Source organism: Strix aluco, chromosome 3, assembly GCF_031877795.1.
Source record: "Strix aluco isolate bStrAlu1 chromosome 3, bStrAlu1.hap1, whole genome shotgun sequence".
NCBI lineage: Eukaryota > Metazoa > Chordata > Aves > Strigiformes > Strigidae > Strix > Strix aluco.
In genome coordinates, this window is record NC_133933.1 from 77,463,833 (window position 1) to 77,483,706 (window position 19,874).

At 37.0% G+C, this 19,874-nt stretch overlaps 2 protein-coding genes across 7 annotated transcripts in view; one reads left to right on the forward strand and one right to left on the reverse strand.

Annotated features, from left to right (window-relative positions):
• FAM162B (family with sequence similarity 162 member B) lies at positions 1–4,592 on the forward strand. The gene is made up of 4 exons (XM_074819282.1): positions 1–191; positions 592–703; positions 3,665–3,773; positions 4,014–4,592. The coding sequence occupies exons 1-4, from the start codon at positions 74–76 to the stop codon at positions 4,110–4,112; spliced, it is 438 nt and encodes a 145-aa protein (XP_074675383.1). The 5' UTR covers positions 1–73; the 3' UTR covers positions 4,113–4,592.
• KPNA5 (karyopherin subunit alpha 5) overlaps positions 4,584–19,874 on the reverse strand; it is a 22,433-nt gene continuing 7,142 nt past the window's right edge. For 5 of the 6 annotated variants that reach the window (XM_074819276.1, XM_074819271.1, XM_074819275.1 and 2 more), the window contains 8 exons: positions 19,091–19,179; positions 17,787–17,886; positions 15,307–15,470; positions 14,160–14,238; positions 13,070–13,195; positions 11,816–11,943; positions 9,977–10,155; positions 4,584–8,263 (listed from right to left, as the gene is read on the reverse strand). In XM_074819276.1, coding sequence (XP_074675377.1) covers positions 8,076–8,263; positions 9,977–10,155; positions 11,816–11,943; positions 13,070–13,195; positions 14,160–14,238; positions 15,307–15,470; positions 17,787–17,886; positions 19,091–19,179 — 1,053 coding nt within the window. In that variant the 3' untranslated portion in view covers positions 4,584–8,075. The remainder of the gene's footprint in view (positions 8,264–9,976; positions 10,156–11,815; positions 11,944–13,069; positions 13,196–14,159; positions 14,239–15,306; positions 15,471–17,786; positions 17,887–19,090; positions 19,180–19,874) is intronic. The other variant, XM_074819273.1, reaches the window with a different exon arrangement.

Consider the following 19,874-nt stretch of genomic DNA (forward strand, 5'->3'; position numbering starts at 1 on the left):
CTGGCGAGGCAGAGGGTCCCGCCGGGCAGAGGGTCCCGCCGCGCCGCTCCTCGCCCCGCTCGCCGCCCTCGCCATGCTGCCGGCGCGCCTCCGCCCCGGGCGGCTGCTGACGGCCGCGCCGCTCCGCCTGCCCTCACCGCGGGGAGCCGCCGCCGGCGGGGGACCCGCCCGCAGCCCGGGCACCGCCCGCGGTAAGGGCCGCCGCCCGGGGTACCGGGGGGACGGGGGGTGTTGGCTCCGCGGCGCCGGGGCGGGCGGGCGGGCGGGGGGTCGCGGCGGAGCGGGGCTGGGGCTGGGGCCGGGGCTACCCGCCGGGTGGGCCGGCAGCGCGGGTGGCCCGGGCGTTCTGCTGGCTCGGGTTACCCACACCCGCCGCGGAGTGTGTGTGGGGTGTCAAACCGGACCCGCAGAGACGCCCCCTGCGTGCGGGGGTATTCAGGAGGCTGCGTGGAGACAGCTCTGCGTAGCGGGCACCTGGGCGTCTAACGGCCGAGTTACTCTTCCAGGTGTTTTCCCCTTCCACCGCTACTACACCCCATCACTCACCCTCAGCGCGTGGTTTGACCAAGTGTTTTTTTCCTGATCTTTAAGCTGAGCAGGCTCACAAGGTGGTTGCAAGTTACAAACCTTCGAAGTTTGACAAAAAAATCCTCCTCTGGACTGGACGTTTCAAGACAGAAGAAGAGATTCCCTCGAGGATCCCGTAAGTTGCACTGCCCTTGGCCAAGGGGAACGTGGAGCTGAAGGGAAAGAGGTGGTGTAATCCTGATCTAAAGCTTTTCCACAGAGTTTGAACCAGTCAGTTTTTCAACACTGAAAACTTGGAAACAAATTAGAGGGCAAAAGAATTTCCTGTCCTGGTTAGAGGTTAAGATGGAAAAATGTTCCTTACTGGGGTCCCCAGAGCCTGGGATTAAGAACTAGATCCATCTGAATAGAGAGCCTTGGTCACATTTATTTACTGGCTTGTTTATTTTGCTTATTCCTAATGTGCAATCAGAGAAGGATGTTATTGGTAAACAATATTTTCTGTTTATAGCTCCCATAAACAGTTCTAAGGGAGCTGACTGTCACTGAATGATTACATCCAACAAATTATAATTTATTAAAGAATTTGAGGAAAAATAGAGAAGGAGGTCATGAGAGAAACATCCCCCACCGGGAAAGTCGAGCACTTGACATAGTCTTAGCCTCCAATTCTTGTTGACCCACTGGACTAGATGATCTTTGAAGGTCCCTTCCCACCCAAACCTCGCTGATTCTGTGGTTCTCTGACTCGCTGGAAGTTAATATCCCCCAAGGGGATCAGTCACGGAACACATGAAACCCCTGTAATGCCAATTGCTGCCTTTTTATTAGGATGCTAGATGATGTGTTAGATGTCTCTCTTCAGGACACTGCTTTTTATCATCACAGTATGTTCCTGTCTTGGGTGGTACCTTTAGTGTAAGCAGCATACAGATCTGTGTCAAGCAACAGGTACATCCTCTGCCTGTTGCTGTTGCTTCCTGACAGTTTCACTGGTGTTTGCTGAGCTGGACAGTGGCTTTCTAAACAGTCCAACCTCTCTTGCACTGTGTTAGTCTCACCATCTTCCCCTAGAGAAAGGTTCAGGCAGGTCTCAGAAGCTCTAAAAGCTGTTCAAGTCGTCGGGAGGTGTTTATAAAGACACATGCATTTGCCAGTCCATACACATACATGCACACAAATCACACATTTCTGTGCGGTAGCTGGCCTGGCAAGTGAGTGCCACCACTTTGTGCTTTCTGGATGAACAAAGTCGTTTTACAGTGGTAAGATAATAAAAATACACTAGAAGTTAATTGTGAAACATTGAAGCTGAACTGTGTCACTGCTTTAACTATTAAAAAAAAAAATGCAAGATACTATTACCTGTAAACATAAGCTAGCTGCTGAAGGTAGTTTGTACTAAGGGTGAAATGTGCAGTGCTTATTCAAGGTTGTTGTGGTTGGGGTTTTTTTTAAACAGCTGTTATTGACTTCAGCAGAGGTTTACCCAGAGTCTTGATTAAGGATTGAGTAGCAAAGGCCCTAATGTGCAATTAGGGAAGAACATAATCAGGTCTGTTTTCCTTAAAGCAGAGGCAGAAAGCAGGGAGAAGGTGAAAATCTGGTTCAGAAGAGTATCAATTAGTGCATTGTGAAAGATGATTAGGCTAATAAGCCAGACTAATAACATTTATGGTTTTGCTTTTGTTGGTACAAATGGATGAGTGGATTAATGATTTTATGTGCTAGTCTGATGTGCGGTTCGTTTTAAAGATATGTTTACCGCTGTACAAAAGAAAAGCAGTTACTTAGAACTGTCAGTCATCTGCAAGAAACGTGGCATGCACAACATGCACTTGTGTGCGCGTTGGCAGGGATGGGGGTAGTGTGGCATAGCCAGCCGTAAGACTTGCCCTCTGCCATTGCAATAAGCCTTAGAGAGACGCACTGCAGCCCTCAGCCTTGGTACAGGCTGCCATGCACACAGCTTCCACTCCAAAAACTCCAGCTCTGCCTCATCCCACCACTCATCCTCCTTAAAGTAAAGCTACAGGCATTTTGGGGAATGAGATCATTACAAGATCTTTACTTGCAAAATAAAATCAATTCTTTATGCAACTATCCTTTTTACATACATATATGTATAAAACCATAACTATGTATATTTATATTCTATATCTTATGAATATGTATCTTTATAAAGCGTTCCCATGTGATTTATGAAAGGAAAATAGTGCACAACTAGCATTATATATATAATGAACATCTTAAAAACTATACTCCCAAGTATAGTGCCTGACTCAGAGAAAGACTTAGCTGGAAGTTTTGAGACCACAGTAGTGATGCAGAGGTTGCCGGTGCTGCTGGTTCTTAGGGGTACACAGGTGGCTCAGCACGGAGGGTGGAAACAGGAGCTGTACCAGCGCAACTTGCTGGGCTGTACAATGCCTCTCTGGCAGCAATGGCTGCCAGACGCAGGGCAGGAGTTTTCATTACTTTTGCCTTTGATGACCAGCAAAAATTATCACGTAGATTGTTCTTGTTTAGGTGTGTGTTCCCATAATAGTGAGAAGGCTGACATCAGCTGCCCCTTTAAAGCTGCTGCTTTTCTAGAGCTAAAAACTCTAACTCAGTATTACAAACTCTGTTTTAATTACCTCTGCAAGTAGATAAAGTCCCTAGCCTACAGCATACAAAACACCACCTAAACAGGTTAGATATGACAGTAATTATGAACATAATTTTGAATAAAAGGAACTCTCTCTCACCACATCTGGGTGACACCACATATACTTCTCCATCTGTTTAAAATATATAAAACTCCTTAGTTTTTACTATGTTTAAATAGAGCTTAAGGTATTTCTGGTGTATTTACCTCAAGTATTTAAATGCAAATATTTATTGCATGAGCTTTTTTTTTTTTTTTAGCTTAAAAAAAATCAGCTTAAATCTGTTAAATATTGCTTTGCCATTGGAAATGGATTAGGATCAGAAAATGCAAAGTTCTTGGGTGGTACGTAACCAGTCACAGCAAGCTGGAGCTGCTTGTTTTGCAAGCTAATACTATTTTGATTTTTCAACTGTGATGTTATGTCTGCAATGCTTTGGAGAGATACTTCACAGGTTTGTAATGATTCAACAACTTTAATTGCAGGCCAGAAATGCTAGACAGGGCGAGAAACAAGGCTCGAGTTAAAACTTGTTACATCATGATTGGACTCTCAATTGTTGCATGTTTTGCAGTGATTGCCTCAGCTAAAAAGGTGAGTACCAGTGCTAGCTAGTTATCCCATAGTATACTTAAAAATGATGGAATTCTGTGAAAAGTAGACAAACCTAAACAAACAGCAGCAGCTCACACCTACCCTAGTTGCAGCTAACCCATGTTCCTGTCACCCCTGACACGGAAGGAGTTGCTGGCTGTTCCCAAGATAGGGTAGCTTTCCCCAAGGTGGGTTGTTACTCCTTCTACACTGCTCTTAGTAGACGTTTTACTTCTGCAGGCTGCTGCACGTCATGAGTCCTTAACGAGCTGGAACTTGGCAAAGAAGGCCAAGTGGCGACAGGAGGCCGCACTAGCAGCGGAGTCGAAGACAAAGTGACTTCACAGAAAATGCCTAAATGTCCTCGTAGGAGCAAAATTAACTGTTGCTGAGAGCGATTAGTGAGTTTCATCAATAAATGCACAAGGGTAGTATTGCACACGCTGGAGCCAACATGGATAGTTACAGTATCACAAAAAGAAACAGAGGGTCTCTTAATAGAGAGATACTTACAATTAATTAACGCCTATAATTACAGTTAGTTAGGATTTTTTGCATACAATTAAAAGCAGTAATCCATTTCACAGGAGAGGAGGTAGTTTCCTAAGAATGTCAAGTATGTTTGGTTAGGTGTTTACAAAACCTATTTAAAACCAAAAAGGTTTCTGTCTGGAGACAGTGCATAGTTTTACAGTGCACAAATCAGCCATTTGAATGCATTTTTGCCTCAAGGCTGTATTCAAAATGGCATTTGTGTTTTCTAGTTTAAGAAGCCACACTTACTGAACCACTAAATAAATACAATAAACGTCTGTAAAATAGGTTTTATTGTTTTCTGTATGGTAGTTGGAGATTTAACATTCCATAATATTGCATACTACTCATGTGTTCTGTTACAGTAATGGGCCTTTGGCCTAGATTTAAAGATGCACTATTACTATCTGAAGTTAGTATAGGTATTTGTTTCCACACATTATATGCAGATATTGTGCCATAAGTAACTGAAATTTCTCATTCCAGATTTCAGTGAACTCTTGAGGTCACAGTTAAACATCACATATCAATTGGCAAACCTATTACAAAAATCCTCAGTTGTACAATTTAATAAATTTAAATCAACTGAGAACTGTGGAGGAAAGACAATAGTGCATCTTTTAGCTTTTTTATTTTTTTTTAAAGACAGACCCGACAATAAATATTTTCCAGTTGCAAACTTGTTCTAGAGCTTATTTCTGTGCCAACATTATTACTATTTTCTGATTGCTGCTAGCAACAGTGTTTAAAGCAAATACTAGAAAATTAAAAAGCTGTATGAACCAGTCCTCAGACAAAAGTGCAACAATGAAAAAATTAGATGATTCAGTGTATCAAGAGTAGAGAACTAAAAAAAAAAAATCTTATGCGTTGCATAGTTGCATAGATTAACTAGTTAGTATTCACATTTAAGCAGAACAAATGGTACCCTTTTAATTAAAACCAAAACCACAAAACCCAGAAGCCTGTATTTTTAAAGACTTTGTAACTGATGGGGCACTTCAGATTCCATGTAAAATACCAAACTTAAAAAGATTTTCTTCTCAGTTATTTTTTTCTCCACACTGGTTTCATCGACATAAGCAACATCACCATATTCACACCCCTACCTGCAAATGACTATACCAGAGCTGACCTTAACTCATCCTCTCTGGTTTTATATTGTTCATTTATGTGCTTTTAATGAATTGTGATATAAACCCAGTGATAAAAGAGGAGGCCATCCTGTACGTTTATCCTTTAAAGAAGAATTTTCATTACTATTTTTTAACAATTTTAGGGTAAACCAAATGTTGAGTTTAAATAATGATTTTCATTAGCCAAAGTACACCAATTTTAGTTCCCTTTTAAACCATTACTTTTGTATGTATGAGGCATGAATCATAGTTCATCTAAATGTGTAAAGTGCAGTCACTGACCATTCACACATAGAGAATAATATATTAACAAAAATGAAGACATTCTTTCAAAACACATATAATACTTTAAATGTCCCCTCTTTTCTTCATTTTCAAGTCTTTTAATCAAGATTTTTATAGTTCAGATTCGGTTTAGAGAGGCTTATAAATGCAGTTTTTACAGGGTTCTCCAAATAAAAAGCAGGCACAGCTGGTTATGTTATCAAAACAAGGTTGTCAGAAACCATGGAATACCCTGTTACCTGAATAATTTCCTTATACTAGAAGAACGTTGAAATTCAGCATTTACTAGTAATCCTGGTAGTTTTCCATGATTGTTACCCTGTACTTTAAACAGATGGGGGGTGGGGTGGGGGGTGTAAGGAAGGTCAGTATATGAAAACCTAAAACTATGTAAAAAGGGCACAAATACAGTCATCTAACAGTATGTGAAAATTTGGCAGCTGTACTCACTATTATCACACTATTCAAAACTGTTGTATGCTGTACAAATCTAGGTTTAAAGTGTCATTTGCTAAAATATCTCATTATTCAGAGTTCATAAAGTAACAGCACTCCTATATATACACATCTTACACTTCTATTTTCCACTAAAAAGACTTCAAAAAGAGGTTTCTTCCCTCCCAGTTACACCTTAGTCAAAACTGACCATTTAATCTTAGAAAATCCACTTCAAGTCCCACATTCAATTACAATATAGTATATATTGCTGTAACATCAAAGTGAAACATCTTAGAATCTTAACTTGCATGTAAAAAAAATTCTAAATATAAAATGGTACTGTAAATGATACCACCTTTAACCTGTATTTTTCAGTGCATTAAAACATTGTTTAGTGACAAGCACAGTGCCATGGGGTAAGTAATTTAAAGTTTAAATTGCAGCTTTTTATGAAGCATGAAATGCTCCCATACGTCAAGGATTTCACTTAACCCAGGTGTTTGATGTTAATACATTAATTACAGGTAATAAAAAATAATCATACTTGAAAATTAACTCAAAGTATTAATTTCTCCAAATGAGATATACTAATACACCAGAAACACTACTCATATGCAAGGCAAAGCAGAGCATACATTTTTCTGTATTCAAAATTGTTAATGTAAATATTAGAATTCTATTTCTTTTAGTGTTTAACAGCAAACACTGTATATTGTAGAGCCTAAATATTTAGATGACAATAAACTCTAGTTAGTTTTGGTGTCCACATACTCAATGCTATTTACAGTACAACAAACTTTTCCTTCAACTGAAAAGCAGTGATTCACTATTCATTCTTCACTGCAGTATTTCTATTGTCTTAGCAAAAAACTGAGTTAGTTAACTTAAAGAACAATTCAAGTGGCGGTAGCGTATTTGGTCAAAAAGAATAACACCTACTGTCTAAAACTTTTAAGAAGCTACTGTACTAGAAAGGCAAACACTGCACTGCTTCTCAAACTAAAGTGGTGTTACCACATTTTGACAGGAGGCAGCTGTAGACCATCTGCTTGGTAATCTGTGCAAATCACCATCTCTGTCATTCATAATTGCAGCATTCTTGTGGTAACTACAGCAACTGCTTCCACTGCAAAGTACTGTATTTGTGGCTGACCTTTAATGCCATTTAGCAGCTTTAATTACAGAGCCAACATCAAATGACCAGCAAGCCCTCTGCTGATTCCAATTTGAAAACCTCTGAAATAGTTCTCTTCTACATAATTAAGAAAAAGCTTCTTCATATATTCAGTATTAGGTAATTAGCATTATATATGTATAACTATTATGTCTTTAAATACATTTTACAAATAAATTCCAACAGTGTGTTGTAAAGTGAGTAATGCATAAAAGTTTCACAATTTAAATAAATATTTTTCACATTCCAATTCAGCTTCTTACAAGCTCATCTTTATTTCATGCCTTAGTTCTGAAGCAATGTTTTTGCTTCAATACAAGAGGTAGATTTGATAGAGACTGGGCAAGTCAAGCCTACTGCCAAAAATGCAACTGTCAGTAACTGTATTGCTGATATGCAGTTTGAGACTACATGAAAAAATTCAGAACCACTACCTAAAATCCTACCAAGTCGTAGCTTAACAGTTCTTGTTAAATCACATTTAATGCTTTAATTTAGACAGGATTACTCACAGTTGTTTTCTGTACATAAGAGATAATGAAAAACACAAATACAAAACAAAGAACAGTTGTTATCTTAACACAATATATAAAAGTGCATGAGCTGCTTCTTCATCTAATTCTGCAAAACATATTAAACTTTTCGTCTAACTTTGGCCATAAAGAAAAGACCTCTGGGGAAAAAAACAACCCAAACCCCTAACAAGTGTTTTATGCTCGTCTTCACTTCAGTAGTTTACAGCTGAAACCCCTCCATTGGAGCCTCCTGCTGTTGAAACACAAACTGCTGCTGACTTTCATCCACCTGAGGTGCAATACTGGAGTCCTCTTCCTCGACACCAAAGTAATGTTCTATGAGTTCAAAAGCCTTTTGGTAGATCTCTTGGTTTTCGTGCCTCTGAAGAAACTCAATTTTATCAAGTCCTAAATTCAAAACAAAACATTTTCAAAATCTAGTTGCTTAAATGAATGATGAATTCACAGGGAAACAGCTTATAGTATAGTTTATAGTATACTGGTACTTCTTAGATACAAAAATGCAATCCCAAGTATCTCAATTTATTTGATATCGTCGATTCTTAATTTCCTATCCTATGTATTTCTGGTCTTCATTTTCTGCAGCATTTTCTGCTGTCCAAACTAATTTTAAAACTATGCTAAAAGAATATCAATTAAACTAAGGAGGAGGAGGCAGCTTTAGTATCTACAAAGAAATACGCCATGCCCACAAAGAAACAATCTGTCTGGAATTAGCATAGCATAAAACTGTTTTCTATAGCAATTTCCAATATCTCCATTTCTTTTATTTTTTTACTCTTTCAGTCTTCCCAATTCTAAAATTCTATCCCCTATTATGGAGTCATCACTGGGCAGAGTCTGGTGTTTTCTTGCAAATTTAATTTAAGGATAAGGCTTATCATTTGCAAGCTAAAGAACATAACCTCTGCTCTGCTGGCAGAATTAAGTGCTTGGCAGTCAGTCAGGTTGATTCAAAACTCCTTTTTAGCTATTCAAGATAATTCAGTTTTCACTTAAGTTGGATTAGGAAGAGCTCGTACAAACCCTTGTGGTGACCACAGAGGCCAAAGCAATGAGGGTGATATAATTAGCTACTTCCCCTACTTGAACTTATACGCTACAGCTTCAGCACTCTACGCTTAACTGGTAAAGGAAAAGAAGAACCTAGACATTCAATAGTTGGAATTATGAACAGACTCACGATCTGGAACAGAATAAATTCCATTAAAGTATTCAGTACTTATTCCTTTTACATGTTAGATTGCAAAGTAAGTTCTCCAAGTATGCATTTGATTTTAGAATTGAAACTCTGTAACAGGGAATTCAGATTTAAAGGCTGTTTTACAGAAAAGTTAGTACTATCTAATCAGCTATAAAGAGGTCAACTAGAATTGTTATTAGCAGTTTCTGAAACACAAATGCCAATTTTTGTTTTGTCAGAGCTACAAAAAGATAATCCTCTATAAAAAATGCCAGATTCATTATAAGCTAGTTTCAACATTTGTTAAGTAAAAAGTGTCTAGTCATGAAATTCCACAAATAGCAATTTTAGTTTTGCTACTCTGCCTTTAAACTGTGGTTTAATTCAACAACTCTTAAAAGAAACAGAATATACTTTCACAAATTAAGTACAAGCTTATTTAATTTTATGATCTGAAGTGGATTTTGCTATTACTGATACTTACTATGCTAAAAAGTGATCAGACTTTGGGAGTAACTAAAACAAACTCTGATCTTCCGTCCCTGTTGGTAATGAAACTGTACCAGACAGGACTATATATTAGAGTAGAAAACTATATTTATAGGATTGGCTGATAAACTAATGCAAACCATGGCTCCAATAGACAAGGACACCTGTGTGTTAAATATTTCTGAGAATGTTTCTCTAGAGAGACATTTCATAAACTGACCACAGAAAAACATCCAGAGGTTTTCTGCATTTAAGCACTCTTCTCAAGTTACATTACTTAATTTATGTACTTTAATGTCCACTTATGCTTGAAGTAATTCTTACATTAAACTTACCTACAAATTTCAAAATGGTTCACAATGGTTTTGTTTTTACATCCTGAAATAAGGAAGTTCAGGTATCTAATTTTACAAGAAGTAATTTCTTACCATATGCTTCCTCTATAAGGGCACAATAAGGATTAATGCCCATTCCATTTTGCTTAGACTCTTGTTCTCCAAGACGCAGAATATTTTCAAGTCCGTTTAAAGCCACCTGTACTATTTTTGAATCCATCACAGTCAGGAGGTCACAAAGAGGCTTGGTACAACCTAGTGCTACCAAATACCTTTATAACAGCAGAAAAACAGAGGGGGGTGGGGGGAAAAAGAAGGACTGATAATCCAGCACATTTATTCTGATATGGCAGCCTATCACTATTGGTCCTTAATTTTGCTTAAGAAGTGTCTGAAACAACAACAACAAAAAAAAAATCTAAAACATGCAACAACACAAAGATAAGCTTAGTCTGAAATTGAAAAATATTCTGATTTATCCTAATGAGAAAATTTAATGTGGACTGTGGAATTTGTAGTTTCTTCCACTCCTCCTCACTTATGATCTTCAGATGGGCTTAACTGAATATAAGAGAAAAAGTTAGTTTTAGTAGTAAGTTCTTTTCTCAATCATTTGAAATTTTGTAGTGGCAAAAATATTGGGTGAACACGTTACAGACAGCTAAGAACACTGGACACTGCTCTGTGTTAATGTAGTCCACATACCAGTAGTCCATTAAGGTATTAGCATTACCTCATCTAAAGGGAAGGACATAATTGTAAATATAAAAAATATATTTGGATTCTGCGTATCCTGTTCCTTTTTCCAATTTTGCACAAAATTGTGTATGAACTTATGGAAGTGAGAACCTGCGTCCTTGTTTCTAGTGTGTAAGTAAAATGAAGACAGTAATGTTTCCCTGTATAAAAGGTTGCTTAAATATAGTTTATTTAGTGGTTTTAAATTCTCCTGCAGTTAGACAGTAGTACCTTGAGGATATAAGAGGGCTAAAACTTCACGACACAGATAATCTATCTGTATTTTCTGAAGAGAAGCTACTTTTATGGTATTATATGCACATTTACTATTTGAAGATCTTTAATTAAAATTTATTTAAAATATGCTAAATTTTAAGATGTTACATCATGGAAGCAATCAAAATAATAGCAAAAAAACACCAACAAACTTTCCTTACCTCTGATAATACTTAGTGGTTATAAGAAAACCAGGACTGTTTATATTTTAAATAAGCATGCGCTTGTTGCGACAGATATCCCAAATTCACTGAAGAGTTATCACATAGCTTTCAGTTCTGGCTTCCAAATAATACACTGTCATTTATAAATCCATTTATCAACTACGGATTCAAACTGATCACTATGCTGATGGTATTCAGAGAAAGCAGAGAGTATTTTATTCTGGTCATTCAAGAAGTCTAATCTCTGCACCACATAAATAGCTGCCGACAGTAAAATGTTAATCAATTTTGAAAAAGGAGTTTAGATACTTGCTTTAAAATAATACTAATAGTGAGTTTAAAATACGTGAAGAAACCACTAAAATTCCTCAAGTCTGTATATTCCCAAATACACAGTCCTATTACACAAGTTTTCTAAACAACTCTCCCTAAGTTTTCCATTTTCAAACACTGAAACTGTTCATTAACTTCCAACTGTGTTTGACAATATAATATCAACTCTGGAAGATAACCCTGTGAAAGCTTTAGGTATAATACTGCTGAAACAAAGAAGTATCAGTCAATTTATTAAATCTATTTATACATTTCACTCATTTTTCTGAATTTCTACATGTTTAGTCCCTGTTCAGAGTTTCAAGGAATTACAGTTGTGTTTAGGTTTTTGTTACTATGTTTGTCAAGATTCAAATGCAGACATAAGAATGCCTTAGAGAAGATACTAAGGCAGAGAAAATAGTCACATATACAAACTTACCTAATCTGTTCAGGCGTTCCTCCTGATGTTGCATTAGTTATGGCCCATGCCGCTTCTTTTCTGGTGCGAAATTCAGCTTTTTGAAGAATTTCGATCAATATTGGAAAAATATTTGCATCTATAACGGCCTACGAGATGAAATTGTAGTATTTTATGATAATTAATAAAGATTTAGTATACGCAAAGAACATTAGTACCCTTCACTACAAGAGTCAGTGATGCCTGTTGATATCAAAACAAACAATGTTTTGTTAGACAGCACCACGCAAACTAGAAACGCTAAACTGAAATTCAGAATTATTCCAACATTGTACTGCAGCAGCCATCAGAATATCTTATTTTTTGATGTCTCTGGGGGACAGAATACTGCTTACTGGATAGGCCTGTTTAAAAACTGTATGACATAAACCTGAGTTTTTGAACTTCGGATCAAGCCTCAGAACAAAATTTCACTTTGTCCATTTTGTTTGCATTTGCAGTCTCCATACAAAGACAATATCTATAATTGGAACTATATTATGTATTTTAAATGACATCAAGAAGTAAATTTTCATCTCTGATTGACGTAGAGGGGGGGAAAAAAAAAAAACAACATATTGAAACATGTACTCTGATTCAGAATTCTCATTTTTACCAACCAGAACTTTTTTTCAGGTAACTCCAGACACCTGGAGCACTAGTCAGGATTTAGTAGTTTCCAAGGAAATACAACTCAGTACTGATGACATCATGCAGATTTTTTATTCAAGCAAAATTTTCAACACTTCAAAATCACTAGAATTGTCCACTTTTCACTGGACTAATCTGTGCAAGATTTTTTGTTTCAATTTTTCAATAAATAAAAATTGCTTATTACTTTAACACATCTCTTACAACGCAGAACAAGATTAAGAGAACATACCAATAAATGATGCTCCCACAGGGAAAAAAAACAACTGTTGATATCAGATCTAAGAGAAGCATCCTTTCATTTGTTTTATAAGCATCAACCAAATCCCTTTGAGAGAAACTAATCAGTTTTTCTAGTACAAATCATGACAGCTATTTTTGAAGTATTATTTTATGAAGTTATTTATAATAATCTTTCAAAACAGAAGAAAACATTTAAGTTAGGTCAAATTATAGACAGTTAGGACTAAAACTAATAACGCAGAGTCAATGTAGTATCTACTTATTTCTCCTTGTGAAGGAAAACCAAGTGAACTAGTAAAACAAAAACAAAACCAACCAAGTTAACAAATACACAGGCTTTACCTGAATCTGAGCTCTGTTTCCTGCAGTAATATTAGAAACAGTCCAGCACGCTTCTTTTCGAATAGATTCCTTGGGACTACTAAGCAAGTGCAAGAGACAGGGTAACGCAGAGCAGTTTAGAATCACCTAAAATAATTTGAGGATTAAAAATTGGGTTGTACTATATACATATATATAGGCTTGTGCAATATACATGTATATATAAAAGCACTTTACAGATTTCTTCAAAAGAAGATTTTGCAAGACATTCATATTACACAAAGTATCATAGGTAACATCCTGCAAAATTAAAAGTGTTCAATGGCTCTAGTATGCGTATAGACAATCCTGCAATTTGAAAGAATCTGCCCTCAATTAAGTTGAGATCAGAAGACTGACAACAGCAAGACTAAATAAGGCTGCTTAAGGCTAGAATAACCGAAAAGCATAAATTTAAATTGTATAGGTATTTGTTCATTTGTTTTTTAAGAGACAAATGTTTTCTCCTTAATTCCTTAGCAAAATCCTCTCCTATAGAGCTCACAACTTATTAACTTAATTCCTTATTTTCTCTTTACACTAGTTCTGTCAGCCTTTTAGACACAATTTTCTTTAAAGCAGGACCTGTCTTAGTATTTCCTGCATTGCTTCAAACTCAATTCAACTGCCTAAAATTAAAAAATAAATATTTAGTCTTACTGATGCACTTATGCAATTTGTTCTATCACATACAAATTACTGGACAAATCAAGTATGATGGTTGCTTACAAGTGAAAAATGTGACTGTATTTGAAGACTTAAAAAAGGGAATGATAATAAAAAACTGAACCCCCCACTAAGGAGGAAAAAAAAAAAAAAAAAAAAGCAGCAATAGTCAAAATACCATACAGGAATGATGCAATCCACTACACACGGTGCCGTTAAAAAAAAAAAGCTCGTGCAGTAATTTGATGTTTAAAATAGCAGCCTAAACTGTCAAATTAACAATACAGATTTGTACAGAGCCTCTTTCACTGACATATGCAGATACCTGTACTGGACATGTATTTTGTCACAATTTTTCCAAAATTCTGTCCTGTCAATTACTTTTTCTTAAATCATCTAGTCTTACCTGTGTTTGGATATCATCCCCAGTAACAATATTTCCAACTGCTCTTAATGCAGGGGATACCACCTTGTAATCATTATGCCTGGAAACAAATATTAAATCGCTTGATATTACCAAGTGTTAATTTTGCATTTTTAGTGAACAGTGGTTTACTTCAGGTGCTAAATTTTTAGTTACAGAAAACACTGCATTACTGCTTACACTTGCCCCCTGTTTAGCCAAATTTGACAGCTGCAACTGAATTGCTGATTCAAGGAAAGGGCATCTCTATGAAACAACACAACTCAGAGCAATCTATCTGTCCAGCAGATTCATTTCACCCAGCTCAAGTATTATTGAATACAATACTGGAACCTGCATCATACAACTGCCACAAAAACAAAAGGGACATTATTAGCTGCACACTAAAACTTAGCCGCTTCCCGGTGTAAGTGAACTTCCCCCTTTTGTAAATCAATAACCCTAGAAGCCAGTACAAGCCCATATTCCCAGATTCAACTGAGGTGTGGGGGGAAGGAAATCTACTCAGTTGACCTAAAGCTTCTACAGAAGAGAAAGCAACCTCACCCTCTCCCGACAGCTATATAAACGAGCTTTTCACAGGGAACTGTGCTGAGCTGTCAGTGCTGGGAACTACTATCCCTGACCTACTCTGCAGTCCCTGTGTGAACACAGGGATTTCATCTCCCTTTCTAGGAAAATAATGAACCATAAACCAAATATACTGGAACAGTTCAAAAGTGGCACAAGCCCACCTCTGGACTTTGTGAGTCCCAGAACTATATTGCAACTACATCTAGAAAGGCAAAAAACCAAAATACACTGTGAAATTAAAACTAAGCTGAGAAATTAATTTACAATTCAAGCTTGGTCTTCAATCTTCACCTTTCTATTCCTCCACATAAATAAGTTCCTTCATTAAATTTTAAAGAATGTAAGACATACTTTGGAGAAAACTTTTTTTCACTGTCAATCTCAGGAAAAATCCCAGGAGCCAAGCAACCTAGCAAGAAACTTAAAAGGTTTCAGACTGAATTAATGTTCATCACTTCTCACAAAATAAATTCAGGCTTGAGGTGAGAAAAAACAACTCAATTTGAATTCATTAATATTAACAGCACTGCAAAACATTTATTTGGTGAAGACTTACATAAGCAGCTCTACCAATCTTCGACACACTCCAGAATCAATAACAGCTTGAATTTTATCATTGGGACCATCTGAAAGGTAAGAGAGGGCCCAGCAAGCATCTGCTAATACATCCGGGTCACTGCTAAACAACAGTCTTGATAGAACATTTAGGCAAGGAGCAACCTAGGTTAAAGAAAAATATTGCATAAAATCAGGTGGCTTGTATTTTTCAAGTTTCAGAGAACGTTCTGCAAAGGCATAAAGGTATAAAACTATTTACTGCCAAAGCACATGAGCTAATTAATGAATCAGGACCTACGTGGAACACTTCTTGATTAAACTAATGTCCAATTCAAACTGGCAAATTGGATAAATTCTGATTCACAGCCTGTTTATTTAGAGATACTATATTAGGTATATAATTGTTCATCTTGAATAAAAAAACATCTACTTTTACAGGTAACCAGATGATCAGGAATTACTGATGCTTTCTTGAATCACTCAGGGAAGAGAATTTCACAGTAATAACATTTTTTGGTATTGCTGACTTTGTAGGAGTACTGGAGGTTATTCATAATAACCAATTTATAACTGCTTTACCACAAAGAAACTCAAGAGGTATTCACAGAGGACTCAACATTCACTGAACCAAATCAAAGAACAGCTGACCTCAGTTCTCACTGCAACTGTCAGAGCTGTCAGTCAGAGAGGGACCTTGGGGTGTTGATTGACAGCCGGCTGAACATGAGTCAGCAGTGTGCCCAGGTGGCCAAGAAGGCCAATGGTATCCTGGCTTGTATCAGAAATAGCGTAGCCAGCAGGGACAGGGAAGTGATCTTGCCCCTGTACTCGGCACTGGTGAGGCCACACCTTGATTACTGTGTTCAGTTTTGGGCCCCTCACTACAAAAAGGACATTGAATTACTCGAGCGTGTCCAGAGAAGGGCAACGAAGCTGGTGAAGGGTCTGGAGCACAGGTCGTACGAGGAGCAGTTGAGGGAACTGGGTTTGTTTAGTCTGGAGAAGAGGAGGCTGAGGGGAGACCTCATCGCCCTCTACAACTACCTGAAAGGAGGTTGCAGAGAGCTGGGGATGAGTCTCTTTAACCAAGTAATGAGTGATAAGACAAGAGGGAATGGCCTCAAGTTGCGCCAGGGAAGGTTTAGACTGGATATTAGGAAGCATTTCTTTACAGAACAGGTTGTTAGGCGTTGGAATGGGCTGCCCAGGGAGGTGGTGGAGTCCCCATCCCTGGAGGTGTTTAAGAGTAGGGTCGACATGGCGCTGAGGGATATGGTGTAGTTGGAAATTGCCAATGCTAGGTTAACGGTTGGACTAGATGATCTTCAAGGTCCTTTCCAGCCTAGATGATTCTGTGATTCTGTGTAGTCTCTGGCCTTAATCTCCTACAAGGTCCACTCAGACAGAGCCAAATGAACTAGACCATCTTTACTCCACTTGGAACCTGACAGGTTTCAGCTGTACAGCTTGGGAATTTCACATTCTTTGTAGAACTTAATTCTTTATCTTACATCAGTTATGCAATTCAGCCCCCTTTACGTGTCCAACTGATGTTATTGCAAATGGCAAAAAGCAAAGGAGTTATTCTTATTAGCAGCTGCCTACAGGGCATCCTTTTCCACTGAAGTCGTGTTTAAGCAGCAAGTAATCTTGTTGGTTTTTTACTACCAGAACAAAACACTACTGAAGGATATAACCTAGGCAGAGCAATTGTGATATGATCCATTAACTGACATCAGAAATTCCCTCTTAATATGTCTCCAAGAATTAAGTAGTAATGACAGTAATTACTATCTCATGAGGTAAATTTCAAGACATGTAAATTCTCTCCAGATTCTCTTCAACGATCATTTAACCTCAGTCTCTTCTACCAGAATATCCAATGTTCAGTTCTTTTAATCTTTTAATGTCATTGACCTTACCAGGAATTAATTTCATACTGAAAATAAGAAGCTAATACTCCTACTAGCATCTACAGTCTTTCATGTCTTTATAACCACATACTGGAGAGAGCAGGAAGTGAAGGGGAGAGCATGCAAGCAAATCAACTCTGTCATCATAATCTGATTTAACTGTATCTGACAGAACAGAAAACTCAAAATTTTAATCCTGCAGCATGCACTCACAATCATAAAACAAACAAAAAAAATGTTTAAAAAGCTTCAATCCTAACTCACATCCTCTGAAACAGATCTGGAGAAAATACAGCCCCAAGGGGTTTAATGCTGAATGTATTATTTGTCCATCATTTCATACCAGTGAATGACTAAATACAATCTCAAGTTTTTAAGTCATTTAATTTCATTGCTGATAGGTGTCAAAGCATATGACTTTTTGCAGATACAACAGATGGACAACAGTGTGATTACATTAAAAAGATAAAATTGACTCTATCTCCAGATTCTGTGTGGTATAACATACTACAAGCAAAAGTCTTCCTGAGCTTTCTGATTTCTTAAAACAAATGCTTTGTTATACCTTACTGAAGTCTGGAGGTGGGTTCTTTCCTCTACAAAGATTCGAGAGGGCCCAGACTGCATTCCTAGTTGTTGTAAGACGATTTGAATTTGTTAACAGTCTGCCAAAGAGAGACAACAATAATAAAAATAACAATTTCTTATTGAAAAGGTATGTCTTTTTATTTCTATTATTACCAAAAGCACCTCAAATCAGGAAAAGAAATCCTATTATTGGGCACTAGTTTCAATTTATTTCTCTTCATAGCTTACACACTGCAAATATTTTCTTAGAATACCTGAATCTGAATAGATTATTTTGCATGGACATCTCATTCCCAAATCAAGTATATGCATATAAAAGTAAACCATTGCTCATATGAAAAAAATCATTCAACTAATCTTTTCTGAGGGTCTTCAGAAGGGGCCTCAGACCCTCTTAAGATGCAACACTCCCTTGAATTAACTTTGACGTTTTCATTCAGAGAATGCAATTAATAAAAATAGTTCCATAAAAAGTTAGAAACTTAAAGGATCTTCTAAAAAAATTAACGCTTTACTGCTTTGCTGATGGAATGCAAAAGATTCGACACCTGAAAAATCAGTTTAATTTTCAAATACGTACCAAAATGTCTAAAAAAAATGTTTATCATTTAAATCCTCGAGGCAGGTAATCACAGTCTCCTCTATTATTCTAAGCTATTTTACAAATATCTTAAAGCATTTTATTATTTGAAGCAATAATAAATTGAACAAAATTTGTGTTGTGTAAATTTTTTCCCTGTGATGATGCTACCTTACATCCTATTGTAAGCGTATAGTAAATACTGGAATGCTATTCCTAGTGAATAGAAATCTGGTGTAACACAGTTCATGTAACAACTACTCTGCCAGTTTATCTCAACAAGCAAATGGATAGGTAGCAAGACTGGAGCTTGGAGCTACTGGACAAAGGTGGGGAAACCAGTCTATTGCCCAGCCAGTTGGAATCACACTAATGCAAGTGTAAATTAAATCATCTCTCCCACCCTATATATCCAGAACTCTGGCAACACAGAGTTCTGCACAATACAGAAATTTCATACCTACGAAGTAACACTTCTCTCCCTTTGCAAACATTGGAAAGCTTCCAGTCATAGACTAATTAAAGATACGCATGAAGCTCAGGTAATCCAAAACATTAGATTCATAGCAATATAACATAAAAGAAAGAAACATTCTCAATTTAGCAAAGAGCCTATATTCTTTTCAAATAAATTTTGAGTTGAAGTTTACAGTTATCTATATCTTTACACTATAATTATAGTATTAATTTACAATACTTACTCCAAGAGGGGTGGTAATATTCCGCAGTTTAAAACAAAGTCTCTGCATTCTGCATTATCACCAGCAATGTTACCAAGAGCCCACACTGCCTTAAAAAGCAAAGCACCCACATGAATTTATACGTGCTCGCAAATCAACTTTTACAGATCTATACATTTTTTATAGCAAATATTATAGAATAAATAAAAGCAGTATCATTACAAATATGAAATTTCGGAAGACTACTGATTTCTATATTGCATTTTTTGTGAAGTCACACAAAGTCAATTACCTACACTTGGAAGTCATGCCTTCAAGGAAAGAAAGTCTTCTGTTATGAAAATATGTTGCTTCCTGTGCTTTTCAATAAAAAGGATACACGCACTCTTTTCAATAGTTATGCTCGCTCACTATGTGTAATAGATTCACTAAAACTGGCTCAAAGTTGCAAACAGTGTATGAGGAATAAAAAAGTTAAATCATGAACTTTCACTATACAAACTTTCAAACATGCTAAATAAAAGCCAGTCAATTACAGCCTCTCAAACATAAAAAAACACCCCCAAAACCAAACCAAAAGAAAATTAAGTTCAGGAAAATGTTAATGAAGATTGTAACATAGTAAGATGGAAGAGCAGAATGATAAAGCTGCAAGATAGCTTAGGAAAAAAAATTCACATTGTTTTCTACTGTATTATTTCTATTATGGTGTTTTAGATCCTGTCCACCACGATATGCCACGATAGAAATTAGGTGCTTTCTTCAAATTACGCAATAACATGAAATAAAAAGCACGTTCAGAGAA